Here is an 18,145-nt window from a genome sequence, read left to right as displayed (position 1 = left end):
AATAACACACAAGCATGTGCGGTGCAACAGTAAAAGCTGACAAAATAATTCAATATATATTTTTCTTATTGTTTTTTTCAAGCTTTGTAGAATTACATTTTTATATTGTGCATTCACTGTGTTATGTGTTTTGGTTTTTGTATTGTTTTCTAGGATGATATTCATGGTGCATAGAGTTTCACCCTTATTACTGTAAAGATGACCCCACTATATGCAAATTGTTGCATGTTTTCTAGTCCCTTATGATGTCATGCAGTACCAACAACCTTATTTTTTCAGGCTATCTCTGATTATTTTCATGCTAGATGTCTGAGATTAGGTTGTACTCATATGACACGGATAAAAAAAAGTGTGAGTGTCATCTAAAGGCTATCATGTAAGATATGAGTACAGTTGAGCTGATAACGATAATAATTAACTGTTAGTTTGTTCAGTGCATACTTTACAGAATTGTATTTAAGTATGCTCAACTCCTGGGTTATTTTATTTCTTGGGTTGTTCTGTCAAGAAGGATCCATTTGAACTTTCTAGGATGAAGACAGTGGGCAGGTGCACACACATGCATTTTGTCATGTACCAGTAATGCAGGTGCATATGCACTTTTGCATGCTATTTGTACATGTACCCCGACATATCTCATGTAAGTAAATTTAAGATAATTCAAGATAAGAAGGGCACCTGCAATCCTCGCATCAACAGGTTACCCTAAAGATGGAAATTGTATTTGCCATTGATCAGTTACCAGTATATCTATCAGTTGTCTTGACATAGACAGGTTGCTGTCTTCACTGTCTTGTTTACCTGAAACGCCATATCTTTATCAGTCAGTTAATGATAGGGATGTGTGATGATGTGAGCTAAATACCTTCATGTCTTGATTGATACAGTGCACAGTTTCTGGTTTATGGCTGTTGTTTTGTTTTATGGTCGCTGCCTCGGGTGTAAGTGCATACTTCCAAAAACACATGGCCTCAGAAGTACAAATGACAGTTATCCACATTCTGATTCGCTGAATGTGTGTAACTGTCATTCATACTCCTGTGTTCTTTTTGTGCCTTAAGGACCCCCAATGTATTGTAAAATTTCAATCATCTGTAATATATGGCTCTGATTGCAATATGAGAAAGAAAAAGCTAGTAAATTGCTAGAAAGGGGGACACAGTATATGGTTTAGATAGTTGAAAGTGTGCCTATAATCACCATTATTGCATTTGGATTTGTTAACAGGAAAAGCACCCTTTTTATTTGCCATTAACTTGGCTTATTATATTTTGCCATCCTGGATATCATGTGTAAAATGTTTACAAGCATAGGAATCTATGTGTGGTCCAAGACTATAACTAGAATTCTGCAATGCTGTGACCAAGTTGCATGTCTTTACGGCCCCTGCTGAAGCTATACTTTTGGGTTTGACTAGTAGCTCTATGATATGCCGCACAACTTGCACTGTAATTTTATGTGCTGTCCTAAAATTTATGACTGTAACTGTTCATGATCTGACTGTTATCCTGTTTAATCTTGCCGACTATTGGTGCATATCGTCAATGTCATATTTGTATTGGTGAAAAAAAGTGAGTGCTGGCTGCAAACACTTCTAAAAGTTAACATACTGAGGTATTCACAAGTTTTGTTCCAAGGCTGAAGGCAAAATATGTATCAGATTATTTAGAAGGTGAACCTTTGCATCTAACAGTTAAGTATATGTTTTGGTAGGGTTGGTATGGTTGATCTGGTGGACAATATGCAAATGTCTTGATCTATCTCCGGTGTCATCTAAACTTTCCTCAGGCCGATAAAAGGGGAGGATTACCTTTGAAAGGCCATGCCTTCACCTATTTGTGATCCAAGATAAAGCTTGATACACACTTTCAATTTTTAAGAGGCTTGGCCTGTGCAGCTTTTTATTTGTAATGTTATTGTGCTTTTACTCTTCTTCTATAGAAGGAGCCTCAGCAAAGGCTGTGAGTATACTGCTGCATGTACATGTGACAATTGTATGTAATTGCTGTAGAATTTATTCAAGTAGAGTACTTTATTTTAGTATATATCTGTATACTATTAAAACATTACCGTTTCTTCAACGGTAGATTAAAATTGTTCTCTCTATCTTTGAATTAAAATGTATGTTACAATATTCATTAAAAAAAAAACATGGATGGGTGGATAGACAGATGGGTGTAGAGTTTTCCAATGGTGTTGCACAATAAATTTTATCTGTATAGCTCGGCTTTCAATAACTGATAACCCCTGATTACAGATAATTTCCTTGAACATTTCACAGGAACCCAGCTAAATTAGATTTGGGACAGGGGAAAAATTATGCATTTATATCCCAATGCACATTCATGTAATCATTTCACAGCTTTGCACTTCTGTTCCAGCACCCAGAGGAGAGTTGCAGCAGATGAGGTGGGATCTTTTAGAGTCCTCCAAATACTGAACATGGTCCAAATTAGTTTGACATTTTTGACCCGGACAATATTTTGTTGACAGGACTTCTTGTTTAAAAAAGCTGTATGTAAACAATTGCGAAGGTTTAGGTTCATATTACACATCTTCAATGAAATCTTGTGGGTAAACAATTGTCAGAAGTTACCCAACCCAGAGATGGCACGTTATGTGACTTATGCACTAAACCATGAGTGGCACAGTTATGACATGTTCCTTAGTGCATCCCCTGGGAATGGGGCAATTAAAAAAGTGATAATTGCCTTTGTGTTTGCTCTGTTGATGGGGGCATTGATTGGCGTACTAGTGGCTCATGTGTCCCACACTGAGATTTGCTCGGCACAGGACAGAGCTCTCGCTAATGTCTTGAAAACATTGATAAAGGAGAGAGACAGTGATGCTAGAGACAGGCTCCTCAAAGCAATTGATCCTGGCCACATAGAGTATTTTCAACGGTGAGTTGATGTTACCTATAAGAAAGTACTCAATTTTTTCCTTTTATAAGCATGAGATAATGTATATTTATAATTTTTTCGCACCTTATTTAACTTCACTGAATACATGTGGTAAATTCAGGTAAAAATCACAAAAAACACCCTCCCCCCCTCTTGCATACCTAGCTGGTTAGATTAACTTAATATTATATTAAATATATATTCATATTAAATAATCTCCATAAATTTTGAGTACTACTAACCTCTGTGTCTGTATGCTACTATGTCCACATTGAAGTAAACCATCTTAAATTTTTACAAGGGTAATTGTTATTTTATAAATGCAACAGGTCAAAACTGCTGGCATAAGATGCAAGAAATTGGTGATTAGATTTTGTAAAATGTCTAACAGGCAGCCAATTAGTACATTTTTTTCAGTCACTTTGGAAATGCTACAAGCCCCCAAGAACTGGCAGAAGATGCGAAAAAATGGTGGTTGGATTTTGGGCTGGATATGGCAGAGGTCTTCACCCACAACCAGTTAGATGAGGAAGAATACCAAGAGACAGAAGTAAGGATGCTAGATCCTTGATAAAAGTTATTAAATACAGTAAACATCCTGCTCAATGAAGTTGGTGTAGAAAGCTTACCCTACTTTTAAAATCTTTATCCAAACATTACGGTAATGACTAGATCTTTTCAATGGGCAAAAATAATCAATCTTTCAGATACATAATAATATTTTGGAATAATTAAAATAACATTTCTATATAGCATTTGTGGTACTTTTACCATATAGAATAGAGCTATAAGGTAGCTATTTTTTGCAACTACTCAATAGGAATGTTCTAATTTTAAGAATTCATGACCTAAAAAATTCAACATCTGTAAAAATCCCTATGAAAAGATTCCGTCATTACAGTAAATCTTGTCATTGATGAATCCACCTAGATAGGTATACACTCTACCTGGCTCTTTCATCAAGTCACACTGGAGAAATGTATAACTGTTCTGATATATCTGAAAGATTTCTTTTTTCAGCCATAACACAGAGAGCATATTTTATGTGGCTAGGATATTATGGAAAATAACCCTAATGTACCATATTTAAAAAAAGGTCAGAGGGGGTGATGGGAGGGGTTGGGATAGGGACTGCATGCTCCTCAGGACAGAAGCCAGTCCTTGTAGAATAATCAGTTTCTAAGAAAAATTCTGGATAATACAAGTGTCTTGCCTACTTTAACCTGTCCAAAACAATGCCCAAGTTAAAGATATTTTCTTTTCAGTGTTTGTTTGCCTATGCAACTTTTTAAATAGTCAGATTTTGTTTTGTATTAGAAAAATATGTTCTTATCTTGATGTGTCTCACAGGTTCATATGATACATGCTAACCTATAATTATGGTATTACACATTTTTACTGAGGTATGTCTTTGCCTAACAGAGAGGAAATGCCCATTTATAAATTCCTCCCTCTTTATAATTATCATGTACAACTGTTACCAGCTCTATACATTTGATATTCTACACATTTTTGGTATCACTTTCTATTGTCTTCAGAGTTTACCTTTTTTAGTAAAATATTAAACAAAAGGCCCATGTTTTTTAAAACTGTTAAAACTGCTGACAACCCCAAGAACCTGACCTAAATTTTCATCCTTTACCCCAGGCTACTTAGACTTAAGGACGCTCTCTCATATTTCAGATTTCATATTTCTGCCCTAGCGATTTTGATTAAAATTGTAAGACAAAATCTTCTTACCATATGAGTAAAAAATATGAAAAAAAAATTGGGGGTCACCATGCTCGTTTTCGAGAGGTGGCGTCCCGAAAAACGCTACGTTTATTACATTGCGTTATATGGGGATTTTGCCAAAATGCCCTTAATTTTGCTGAAAAATGCAAAAATAAAAAATTCTGCCCTAGCGATTTTAATTTTATGTGGATATGTTATAGATCTTGGTAGACCTCAAAGAAATTTACAAAAAAATATGTACCACACCATGCTTGTTTTTGAGCCAGGGCTGCTTGAACATCGATTTTTATCAAATTTACATAGGAATCAATGGAAATTTCCAAGCAAATTTAAATAAATGTGTTTTGTATCGTGGGTTTTTTAACTCATACATTTATTTTGCTTCCATGAAAATTATATTTATACTTCTCTGCATCAGCTAACCAAATTTCATAAAGTTTGCTTATCCCATTCATAATAAATAGATATTAATATGTTGAAAGTATCAGTTTGATTTCAGTATGCCTCATGGAATGCTGCCATATTGGATTTTTCATAGGCTGGACCTACAAGCACATGTATCAATCTCTTGTGACTTTTATCTTCCTATTCCTTTTTTCTTACTGTTTTATACATTTTTAACATTGAGATAGCTTGATAGATTGTTTGCTTTGTATATTTTAATATACATTGTTTAAACAATGTATCAATTTCTTACTACTGGTACGTTACATGTAGCCATATTTCTTGACAAACGTGCTTTGGAAACTAGGTGGCAAAAAAGTAAGAATATTCGTCTAAAGACATCTTTTGGTTATCAGTTTATTTCGATATCATATTATATTTACAACATGAAATCAAATAAATATATATAATAAATATACATACATTTTTAAAATTTAGGCATTAAAGACATCCTACATGCATTTTTCTTATTACATTATACATTCTGTTACTCTTTTTTGTGTTTAGATTAATTTTACATATAGAAGACAATAAAGACCATCTAGACCTCTTTGAAATGACATGTGCAAATGCTGATATATTAACCACGACATCTTGATTTTCCCCCTAAACATGAAGAAATTATTATTATAAACTAGGTATTATGTAGAATTTGCTAAAGGTTGAACACAGGATTTTGTTAATTGAATGGGATGAAATAAAAAATCAAATAACAGGGATCTTCCTGGGTCAAAATCTGGCTGGACCATTTTTAAAAAATGTGTGCCTTAAATTTTTTGTGATAATTCATTATGTTTCAATATCATTTTTTATTTTAATTTTAATCATATTATTTTTCATAGGCTAGGCAGATTGACCAAAAGCATATTATATCAATCTCATGTGACTTATTTTCTTATTCCTTTTTATTTTTATTTCTTTTGTTTCTTTATTTTTCTTACTCAGTACTAAAATATGCACTTTGTGGTAAGATAGCTGGATAAATTGTTTCCTTTGTATATTAACAATGTATCAATTTCTTACTATGGTAAGTTAGTCATATTTCTTTTCTATATATGGAAGATGGTGACAAAAATACTCATCTACAGACATATTTGATTATCAGTTTATTTCTGTTTCATATTATGTTTACAACATGCAATCAAATACATATCAACAGCATATAAATATGCATATTAATTTTAAAATTAAAAAAATCATACAATTTTTTTATTACTTTTATGCATTTTGTTACTCGTGTTTTTTTGTGTTTGGATTGATTTCACTGAGAAGAAAATAAAGACCATCTAGACCTTCACTTTGAAAAGCAATTACAAATTCTGATATGTTAACCATGACAGCTTAATTTTTTTCCTACACATGGAGAAATTATTTTTTTACAAACAAGGTTTTCTACAGAATTTGGTAAAGGTTTCACACAGGATTTAGTCAATTGACTGGGATAAAATAATAAATCAGAAAAAAGGATTTTCTTCACTTTCATCATTGCAAAAATTAACTAAATTTTGTAACTCAAGACTATCTTTTAATGCATTATGGGCTGAATAATTTCTGTGAAGTAATAAATTTACAAACTAAAGTCTCTTGTTTATGATTGGTTAAATTAGGATAAAGTTGGAATAAAGTACACTTTATCTTCTAAAATATACTGTTTATTTTCCTAGCATCAAAAAAGTTTTACATGTATCTGCATAAAAACCCTTGGTCCTCTGTTGTGTGTTTTATGGTTTTGTCCATCTGCACTTTAACAAAACCATTACAAGAATGACGTCGCAACACGCCAGGCGGGTGCACACCGGTTGCATCTTTTCTGGAGAGCTGAAAATCGCACTGTTTGCAGGTCATATTGTTCAATAACATACTTAAATCAACAACAAAACGCCATGAGTCTAATTATTTTAACTTATTGTGAAAGAAGAGAATTGTTTTCAGCATACAAATCACGGTAACTTGGCCCTGGGTGATCGGAAGAAGGCAATGTCTTGTTGCACACATCGTAACCATATGACAAATCTCCGCAATACACTTTGTGGTCAAAATACAAGCCCTCGTGAATGTTTTCCGTGAGATAAGATCATGTCACTGCTATACAAGCCTTACTAAAACGCTCTTTTCAATCCCTTCTTCGCGTAACTTCTTACATGCGGTATTTGTAAACAAAGTCGCAAGTGGGTACTTTACGTCGTAAAAGACCAAGCGTTCACTCATACGCAACGCATAGTTGACATATTCGTAGCGCTTCGACCAAAATAACATCAAAGATTTCATACAAATTTCTTAAAAAGATGAATTACGTATTTTATTGCATGTTTTATTTTCATAATTAGCCGCTATCTCAAAAAACTACTCATGCGCGAAACCTGCGCAGATCGCACAAAAAGCTAATATGAGAGGACTACCTTAATGACAAACACACCCTTTTCATTTGAATTTAACAGAAATAAATAACAGTAACACCTGCCTTCATATTTTTAGCGAAAATATTTACCTCACAGGGTAAAAAAATGTTCCATTAAGAGCCACTGTGCGTGACCTCCTATTTTTATGCCCCCAGTGTTGTATGTATATTTAAAGCATGTGAAATATGTACGTGCAGATTCTCTGAAGAGTAGACTGTCACCTACTCCACTCCTATCCCTACTCCCATGCCCACCTCCATCCCCTCACCACTTCCTGACATTCTAGAGTTGCCTGCTTTGTAAAATAGTAACCATCCACTTTGAAATTGCAGTTATGTTTTATTTGAATTTCAGTAATCAAGTTTTAACTTTAAAGAATTAAAATTATAAAATAAGAGTATGACATTCAAATTGAAAATTTTTCACAATAAAATGTCACATGAAAATGTGTTTATAATAGTTTTGATAAGTGTCAGACATCAGTTGGATGAATATCAATGCACATGATATAAACCAATTATAATAATGATCAGAAATAAAAAAAAACTGAATAGGAATAAATCAGAAAAGATTAGCCCTAGGTAATTCTTATATGTTACTGAGATAGCATAATATTTGATATCATCTTTCAGATAACAGTGCAGTATTCTAATGGTGTTGTACTGTTTCGAAATCAGAACATCCTGAAAGTTGAAAGTGATGCCACAAAAAAGCTGCCAGCTGGTCTTGTTGAGGTGACATTTAATTTTTGAAATATCTGATCCCTTTCTCTCTCCTTGTCTCTCAATTTTTTAAATATCTGATCCCTATCTCTCTCTCTCTCTCTCTCTCTCTCTCTCTCTCTCTCTCTCTCTCTCTGTGTGACACATGAATGCCATTACATAAATTTACTAGCGTAATAGAATCCATTAAGGAAATAATTATCTAAGTTCAATCACTTATTTATACCATTTATACCAGAATTCTAAATTGAGCTGACTGTTTCGCTTGATTTTAATTTACCAGAGCACTGACTGCAACACTTGTAGGAAGTCAGGGTTAATTGTAATTGAGGTGAAAAAATCATTGTGGTAATATTCAGGAAATTAAAATGGAATTGATAGAATGCCCTGGATGGTAGCCATGGCATATAGCCATGCTGTACAATCAGTTCTGATAAAGTCATGGAATGTTATTGAATATTAGTACTAGGTAAAACTGATGAATTTTAATTAATTTAATTCAATTAAAACTCTATGCAAAACCCAGTAATGTTATTGTATGAATCATACATGTACTTTTCACAAATCACCTCTCTTTTTTCTGGTTGTAGTGAAAAGATTGCAACATTCTTTTTTTTTCAATTATCTAAATAATACAGATATAAATCACTTACAACAAAGGCTTTAGTCCACTTTTCCCTTTAGGGTTCATATAAGGCAAACTGGAAGTGGATTTTGTTTTTCCCATGTAACAACTCCATTTTTCAGAATGCCTCAGCTGTTTTCACCCAGAATTTCAGAGGCCACTTTGACCCCAACCTTCATTAATATCATGTCTCTGCCCCATGCCTGCCCTCTCTATATCAGAACATGTTGATAGTTGAGGTTACAGATAATTTCCAGTTATCTACCTAGCTAGCTGCAAACTCTATAGTAAATTTGCAAGAAGGAATTTTACTCTGCGACAGAGGTCTGTTGCAAATTTGAATATACATTCGTGCAAACTTTTGCATACTTGTTGACGCATACTGTTTGCCATTAATTATTTAGTTTCAGTGTTTATGGCAAACTTTTTATTTTGCTCTGAACTTCTGGGGGACTCTTTCAACTTTGTTAAGAAATCATGGTAGTCTGTTTAAAAAGAGGAGGGATTTATATTTCAGGTTTTCAAGTAATGCTGTACATTTCTATTCTGATTAGGGCGATCTGATCTTTGCTAACTTTGGCCAGCGTGATGACTACCAGTACCTCCTCGATAACCTGACACACCTGAGGCTGGAAGGCAAGATCGCCGTAGTGAAAGAAGGAAAGCTATCAGTGGAGGAAAAGGTGTGAGCAATTCAGTTTAGAGAGAAAACCCAGAAGCTGGTGTAACAAAAGATCTTAAGACTCAGAATAAAATCTGAATTGGTCTTGAATATTTTGCACTACTTACGTAGGTCCAGAGGAAATTAATAGAAGTCCACTAATTAGTTAAACAGTAGCCATTTCTTTTCTTCATTGAAATAGGTTTGATTTTTAATTTCAAGAATTACTTCTGATTTATCTTGGATCAAGATAGAGAAAGTGTGTCTTAAAGATAAGACAAACTTTCTGTCTCAGTTTTGTTGTTGTATACCAGTCCAAGGTGCATATTTATACCAAATTACGTTGGGTTTTCAAAACAGTCACTCAGATTCATAGGTGTCTGAAACCTACTACTCCAAATTGAAACCCTCTACATGTAGACCAAAAACAAACACAAAGCTAAATTTTTTACTACGGTAGTCTGATTTCATTTGTTATAAATAAACTATTTTCTGGCTAGTCCAGTGATACTAGTTAGTTCCCTAGGACCTGAGGCTGATATGGCACACTGATAACAAAAATATACATAGAGTAGGAAATGCATCAATGAACAGAGTTGGCAACTCCGTTGATGACAAGAACAGGCACCTACATGTATAGCTACTGCACAAATTATCAGTCATAGGAGTACATTTTTTTAGTTGTCACAAAGCTTGGGGCACTGGTATTTTGATGAATCCTGTCCAAGCACTTAGTATTCATAAAAGAAGCATGCACATTAATTGGCCAGACAATTATGACCACTGTGTAAAGCTACTGGTCAGCTTATAGCATGGAAGTCAGTCTAATCAGGGAATTATATCGGATATAATTCCCTGGTCTGATGTCATATATTAAAACCCTGTCAACATATATTGCATTTGTATTTATATGGGATTTACATAGATAATTTATAATCAGAATAGGTGAATTAGTATTTATATCTTTTGAAATAAATGTTTAATTATAATATTTGCATGTCCTTGCATTAAGAAATCAGCTGTGTGACACTCATGCAGTTATATATATATATATGCACCATGACAGTTTTATTGAAACAACATTATTATGTAAGATCACAGTTATGTGCATTCTGATATTTCAGTGTCTGTCTGGTCAATTTCTTCATACATGTGTTCCAGCACAAGTTTATCTCTGAACTAAATTGTGGTTTTTGAAGAAACTTTCATAGCAACTGGATATTTACACAAATATTTTTTAATTAATGTTCTTGGAATCAGATAATTCTGTTTCTTTGACAGGTACATCAGGCAGTTGCAGTACACATCCGTGGACTGATCCTCTACCCAAAAACCCACATCAATTCTTCAGCGCTCACCAACTCAAACGAAGCTTTACCGCCTGAAGATACACCTGCCACAGGTTAATTTTTAATTTTCTTATTTATTTAATGTTAATTCCTGTGGCTTCATCTTACAGGCTAATAAGAATTTTTTACATGTAATACTGGTATAGAAATTTTTACAGTGTTTATTGATTTGCAATTATAAATATTGCTGTATATCTTACTTTTATTGTTTCAGTAGACTATTAGGCCAGTGGAAAAATTGTACATCTACTTGGTGCTGAAGCAAAATATGATGAACTCTCAATCTGTTTCTGTTTAGGTATTGACCATTTAGGCCACACCTTGGAGATCCCAGTATTAACCCTCTCCCACCAACAGGCAGATGTCTTCACTGGGTAAGTATTCATTAACCTTTTCCATTTATAGGTTGATGCTGTGATTTCACCTTTTGAGCTAACTATACTACCACGAGTTTTATTCAGTTTTCTAGACGTCTTTACCATTTTGATTTGAACTTTTAAGTATCCAACTAGCACAATTTCAAAAGGAAAGATGTTGTTAATCCCTAGGAAGTATTTATGGAATATAAACAACAAAAAAAATTATTGTAAAAAGTTAATAACACAAAAAGGTGGAATTTGTGATTTTTTTTAATTTGCAAAAGAACACTAACAATTTAATTCATTATTATTCTAAATTTAATTTTTCCAGATGCATATTTTAAATCATATTTGATTAATTTTCAAGTCCTTGTATTTTTTAACAGACATATGGGAGGCTACCCTGTTCCTCATATGTGGCTGAAAGATGCTGTGTCACATGTTGGTCCAGGATTTAGAGGTACTTGGGCCGGGAGGTAGGTAGTGATAGAAGAGTGTAAGAACTGGTATACTGATATATAAACAAAATCATTGGTGAAGACTGTAATATCATTTATAGTGCAATATACTTCAGGAGTCTCCCTTGCTTGTACAGTCGCATACATGTGGTCATGAGACATATCGTCATCACTCAGTTCAGTTTAATTTCTTCCTCTCCTTCCATATTAGCAACTATTAATACATGGACTAAGAAAGAATGAAAAAAAGGGTTTTAATTCAAGGATAAAATAATAGTCTTTTCCTCTTCTCCACAGTTGGCGGCTCATATTCAGAATATTTCAGATTGTAAAGAATGTTAGTAGCAGTGGCAAAAAGGCAAGAACATTGAATAGAATAGTATTAGTATGTATTTTTTCGAAAGATTGAAGTAAATCAATTCAAGAAGAGAATCATCTTTTTCTCACATTCATTTGTAAGATAGTTTTGAAGAGATTTCAATCATTTTAATGGTATTTTTGTGTAATTTCAGCCATGTTCATCTGAATGTCAGAGATAAGAGGAAGGAAGACAGCAAGCTGTATGCTGTTGTTGGGAAAATGCGTGGAAGCATAGAGCCAGGTAATGCAAGAAGCATAAGTCTGCAATATTAAACACCTATCTGATGCAATTGACTCATTGGTTTTTGGTTGGAGTAGTAAAAAATTTGAACGTTTCAAAGCTACTAGTCCCACTTTAATATAAAAATTCTTAGAAAGAGTTTCTTCAGATAAGTTTATGCTCTTATAAAGCAATAATTTTGAAAGACTGAAACAGTTTAATTTAAGACAAAAGTGAAAAATCAAATCACCTCTTGATAGTTTTAAACTGAGCAGTCTCATGCAGATGCATCGATTGTGTCAAATTTCATGAAATTAATCCATGCCAGATACCTACAGTGACAGAAACCAAAATATCAGAGCTAAGTTTCCCATTCAGATCAATATGTTCTGCTATATGCCCACCAGCATGTGGTAAATGTCAGCCTACCCTATGGATCTACCATGCTGACTGAGCTTGCCAGAATCTATGGAAAAGTGATGCAGTCAGGTAAAGTGGATTTTTTCTCTCTTCCCCCCCCCCCCCCCCCCTTCCTTGTTAATGAATTGGAATAAAGACAAATCAGTCCTGCTTGAATTAATTACATGTGCCACATTGGGAAGCATGTTAACAGTGTCAGAGTTCAATTAAATGCATGTACCAGTAGTGATATTAGTTTACTAGTGTAACCAGAGGTATCAGATGACATAGATATTGTTCACTATACAATAATAAAGTAACATGAAGTAATAATGTGTAATGGTACTAAATCTACAAAAACTACGTCAGTGCTACCAATCAACTGATCAGAAAATATGGATTGAATAGTTACATTTATGTATAATGGGCAAAGTAGTTGGACTCCCACTCCTCCAAAACAAAACCAGGGTACAGTTTCCTAAAAATTCTTTTAAGCACCCTAGTCTAAATTTCAATTATCTGATACATAAACAAGGTAATATTTCCAAAATGTTATCATATAAAATATGACAGGTTGGCGCCCAAGGAGAACACTGTTGTTCTGCTTGTTTAACAATGGCACTGGAGAAGAAATGGAATCTGTCTTGGTGAGTCTTGTAGATGTATCTTTCTGTGCCTACATCAGTTTCTCATTGAAAGCGGGTCTTTCTTAAAACACATCAAAAACGTGTTGTTCTGTAGGGAGGACATGATCTAGGCAAAATTGGACTTTAGGGCTAATAGTAAATAAAAAAGAAAAATAATATGAAAACAAGGCCTCATAAGGAAAATGAATAATCTGCTTTAATTTTCATGAATAGAAAGAGAAAAGGAAAATTGAAAAATATTATTAATCTCTCTCTCATTATTACAATTCATAACTTTTTGACAACAAAATTTACATAATGTTGAATACTAAGGCATACTCAGTTATGTAGCATCTGTGTTTACTTGAAATTGTCGATTTTTATTTAGGGAAGACTGGGCTTACAGCAGGAGAACATTGTAGCTGTGGTGAACTGCAACTTTCCACAGCAAGGTAAACTATTTCATTAATTCATATATCTATTCATCCATTCATTCCATTGGTCAGTCAGTCCCATTTTGTGTTTATGTATGTACATTAATTAATTTTTTTTGTTAATTTATTTAAATGGTTACATTTTTTAACAAAGTAATACAAAAATGCAGATTCCTAAAAAATATTAACATCAAACAACACAGTCTTTATAAAGATGTCCAAGTTTTGTTTTCAGAATACTAAATCTGTTTAATGGGGGATAATTGAGAAATTTACAGATACTACATTTTAGTGTGTTTTTGTTTCAGTGTGTATCAATGGCAATAAGGTTATAAAACCCTTTATCAAGTCCTTTAAAAAATTCATCACAATTTTTGAAAAAAGGAGATATGATATGATTATAGTCATATAATGATTTTCTATAGACAGCATTCATCAGTGGGTATAATTACCCAGTAGTTCCTTTTTTTCTGACTTTTTTTATAGGTTACAACAACACAAAGGAACAGTTGTATGCCTCAGCTTATCCCATGTATAGGAGCACACTGCTCGAAGCAAGCCAGGACATGGGACATCCACCAGTCACCATTTCCCCATGCAGGCACCAGGCCAGCAGGAGTCAACACATTGACATCAGGCGTGTAGCCCAACTGTGGTACGGGGATGAGGTATGATAGCATGACTGGTAAAGTTTACATTACGGTGTTTTCATTAAATGCTGGGATTTCATTTTAAATTAGACAAAATATTTTTTTAGAATGATACATAATATTATCCTAGAATTGATCCAACATAAGGATCCTAGTATATATTATTTAAGCGGATGATAAAGGTGAATTACCAGTTATCTCTAAAACAGAGGATGGCAGTGTAAAGGGTACTGTGTTAAACTAAAATTGAAGTTAACTTGTTGTAAACAAGTTGAAATAGGTACAAAAAAAAGCTACATATAGAAATTTCCCTCTGTTGGAGTACAGCTGTTTTTTTTCACCAATAATCCCCCACCTCCTGAAACTTCATTTACTAATTTTTTTTCTATTACAGGACCAGTGCCAAGGTTGGCACTCTCCTCCAGTAAGATCTGGTGAAGAAAAATTTCAAACTCGTAATAATCAGATGTTCCAAGAAATTGCCACAATTTATGCCAACTACAGCTGGAAGTTTGCTGACTCCATGTATCTACCATATAATGTGTCCGAATGGACTGTTGATATACTGAATGCTGTGAGTGTGGCTGTTAACAGATACAAAAAGGACATGCAATCTACTGAATTACTAGGTAAGGAACCGAAATCAGAAACGATAAACTATGTAATTAACCATTGTTTCTATGGCAACACAGAGACTGAGATAACTTTTTTTTGTCGTTAGCAGGAATTCACCCCCTTAACATCAGACACAGTTCAGTGCAGTGGCTCATGATATTCTTTAATTTTATCTAGATGAAGTTGAGCAGATAACTTTCGAGATACATAACATGTCAGCAAGATTTGCCAGTGTATACGAGAAGTTGGACAAACGAAAGTAAGATAGTCAGAAATGTCTCTAGTTATCAATTACAATAAGGAATGTAACATTCTTTTTCACAATTTTTTTTTTCTTTGAGGTTGCATGCAGGCAAATTAAGATACAGTAGTTGGCAGTATCCAATTTTATATTGCATTTACTTGGTATGAGTACATTTGTAATGCAACATAAAGTTGCATTGCAATCGATGTAAGAAGTGAAATTTCTTCACATGGAGGGGTGTGAAAATGTCAATATTTTTATATTTTCAAAAAATAAAAAAAAATAAAACAAAACAAAAACAATAATGATAATAATTTCTAATTTTGATTTCAGTCCTGTTGTTAGCAGAGAAGTGAATGGACGCTTATTATTCCTGCTCTCTCTGAATGTTGACCCTGGAAACCTTACACATACAAACGGTTGCAGGTACTCTGTAAAAGATGGATGGATAAACTGATAGATTTTAATACCTGCATGTGTTGTGAATGAATAAGTTAAAATATTACACTTTGTAAATTCTTGATAAAAGCTGTGCACATCCTAGCCTGTAAACTCCCTCTTTACTCGATCAGTGTATAAGTTAATGTAGTATACAATGGAAAATGGTCCTGGTTTATTAAACTAAAAGAATACTTAACATTTTCCAACGGATAGAAAGAGATAATTAAGAATATAATTCATTTTCTTGGTCCATGCTATTTCCAGAGACAGTCAATGTGGCAAATGAATTAAATTTTTTTAATTAATTTTTTTTACATTTTACTGGTACATGATCCCTAATTATTTCCAATAGCCAGAACAACACTACCTGTGATTGGAATGCAGTGATGTCTGAAAGCACTAGTTTGCCAGGACTGGATGCTATAATGTGCAATTGGAATAAGGAAAAAACATCACCCAAACCCGTTGCCAGGCAATGGAGAACGATAAGGAAGTATCTGTATGAACTGAGAGGTAACTTGCTGAGTGTGGAAAATGTATTAGGTGAGCTGCTGGCAGTGGAAAGGACAGCAGTAGAGTTGAGCCACAAACACACTACGCATAGACCACACAAATAGCAGGGAAGTCATGACACTGGTGTTCAAAAGTTGATAAAGGTCTATCGGCTTGTGTACAAGCAAAGAAATAGATGGGTATCTGGCTTAATTTACAGAATTCACTTACAAAAAATCACTCGTGTTTATATTTATTCTTCCTTAAAAATCTTCACTCATCTTCTTTATCACATCAAAAAGCTGCCCCACTTGTGAAATCAAATGTCTGCTTCCAGGCAATTTGCCCTCATAAATCTGGTCATAAGACGTACAGTGCCAAATGCCATAATGTATTGGCTGTATGTCTGTATCCATTATGAACAATCAAACCCCAGATTTTTGAAACCCTATGTTGGGAGACCATTCCTTCCTGTCTACTATTTTAATTGGAACAATAAAGTAAAAAGATCATAAATTAAGCCAGTAAAATGGGATTGCATGGCAGATAATGTGTCCATTTACACTGTCTGTGGTGAAGTGGTGCTGTACATACACATATGGCACCTCGGCCAAACTAAGATTTTGGTCATTTCTTTCAGGACACGTAATGATGATCAATGTATAACAACCCAGGTGTCAGAGACGGTTGGAAACTACCTGTACCATTTCTAGTAATATATGTTGTTGGGTTTCCAGTCATCTCTGTCAGATAGGGTGATACATTAAGTTTCATAGATTGTGTTTCTTGCTAATTATATTAAATTATGGTGTTTGAATTCAGTGGTGTAACTTCCACTTCTAATAAGTGCAACTGGGGATTCTTTAATGTAGAGGCAGTCAAGTATTGTAATGGTCTAAGTAAGCACATCTCTTTAGTTTTTTTTTTTTTTCATTGAACATTTTCTTTAGTTTTAGAGCTAAATTAAAATGTAAAATTTATATAAATAATAAGACATAATTAAATAAAGATGTGATTCTTTGGACTAATATTGTCTGTATTGAAACTGGTTACCACCAACACATTAGACAGTTACATACCCCAGGCTCTTGGTGCATCCATACATTACCAAAATGGATCATTATTTTGTATAGTTAGATTTTAGTTTGAAGACTTTTCTCAGTGATTGTATAAGTTTATTATCAGCGGCAAGCATATGTGCACTATACTTAATAATGACTATTAAGAATATGCCCAACAAGGTCTACAGTTATTATTTGCTGTGTATATAGTTTTTGATATTTTGATTATATCTTAACTAATAAACTTAATTGAATTCAATTTTTTTTCATTTTCATCCACTGCAAACCTATTTATATCATTTATTTCTTAGTATGTAAAAATATTAAATTATGTCTTTATTGTTTTCAATCCTTGATAAAGATTATGGTATGTGTAAATAAACTGATGAAGAGAAAAGTATTGTGTGGGATCAGAATGTTGTGAATAAATAGATGTATCATTTGAATATAAATATCAGACACAATGGTGCTTTATTAGGCCCATAGCCAACAATTTCAGAGGGGGGGGGGGTCTTTATATGAAAAAGTGGACCTTTTACCATAAAATCCTCTTGTACCTAGGTCAAATTACCCAGAGTGGACCTTTTCCCTGCAAAAAGGGTAGTTCTTTCGAACCCCCTGACAATTAATTAAAATACAATTAATACCAATAATATTTAAATATTTCATAATTTGGATTGCATTAAGGTAGATTATGGTGTCATATTTCTTTAACCATCAATGAGAATTTTTTCCCATTCATGAATTTCAGACCTAAGTCAGGGGCGGATTAAGGCCGTCTTCTGGGTCTTCTGGAAGACGGTCAGATTTTCAGATTTACATTGACGGGTATCTAATTTTTTCTATCAGAAGATGGTCAGAAATGGAGGATGGATCAACAAAGATAATTTGGAAGACCGTCAGAAACTATCTCTGGATCGGTCACTGTAAGTAATGAAATGTTATTCTT

The 18,145-nt window shown here is 33.8% G+C and overlaps 1 protein-coding gene across 3 annotated transcripts; it reads left to right on the top strand.

Annotated features, from left to right (window-relative positions):
* Positions 1-41: 41 nt before the first annotated feature.
* Positions 42-17,455, top strand: LOC106171407 (glutamate carboxypeptidase 2-like). 3 transcript variants are annotated; one of them, XM_087005679.1, is made up of 17 exons: positions 42-640; positions 2,382-2,903; positions 3,321-3,453; positions 8,113-8,214; positions 9,382-9,510; positions 10,770-10,890; positions 11,136-11,211; positions 11,583-11,672; positions 12,167-12,255; positions 12,613-12,723; positions 13,207-13,280; positions 13,648-13,711; positions 14,180-14,361; positions 14,738-14,972; positions 15,136-15,217; positions 15,536-15,628; positions 15,996-17,455. In XM_087005679.1, exons 2-17 carry the CDS (start codon positions 2,608-2,610, stop codon positions 16,258-16,260), a joined length of 2,142 nt encoding a protein of 713 aa, XP_086861805.1. In that variant the 5' UTR covers positions 42-640; positions 2,382-2,607; the 3' UTR covers positions 16,261-17,455. The 3 variants fall into 3 exon arrangements, with proteins under 3 accessions (XP_086861805.1, XP_086861808.1, XP_086861807.1); XM_087005681.1 differs by lacking the exon at positions 42-640 and adding an exon at positions 660-1,961; XM_087005682.1 differs by lacking the exon at positions 8,113-8,214.
* Positions 17,456-18,145: the final 690 nt, after the last annotated feature.

The sequence above is a fragment of the Lingula anatina genome, chromosome 2 (assembly GCF_051362555.1).
Source record: "Lingula anatina isolate TDL-2025a chromosome 2, LinAna3.0, whole genome shotgun sequence".
NCBI lineage: Eukaryota > Metazoa > Brachiopoda > Lingulata > Lingulida > Lingulidae > Lingula > Lingula anatina.
This window is presented reverse-complemented; position numbering and strand designations above follow the sequence as displayed.

Coding starts and splice junctions, on each gene's coding strand:
- LOC106171407 (XM_087005679.1), top strand. CDS start 2,608: ATGGCACGTTATGTGACTTATGCACTAAACCATGAGTGGCACAGTTAT. Junction 11,212..11,582: donor CAGGCAGATGTCTTCACTGG/GTAAGTATTCAT, acceptor ATTTTTTAACAG/ACATATGGGAGGCTACCCTG. Junction 12,256..12,612: donor GCGTGGAAGCATAGAGCCAG/GTAATGCAAGAA, acceptor TTTCCCATTCAG/ATCAATATGTTCTGCTATAT.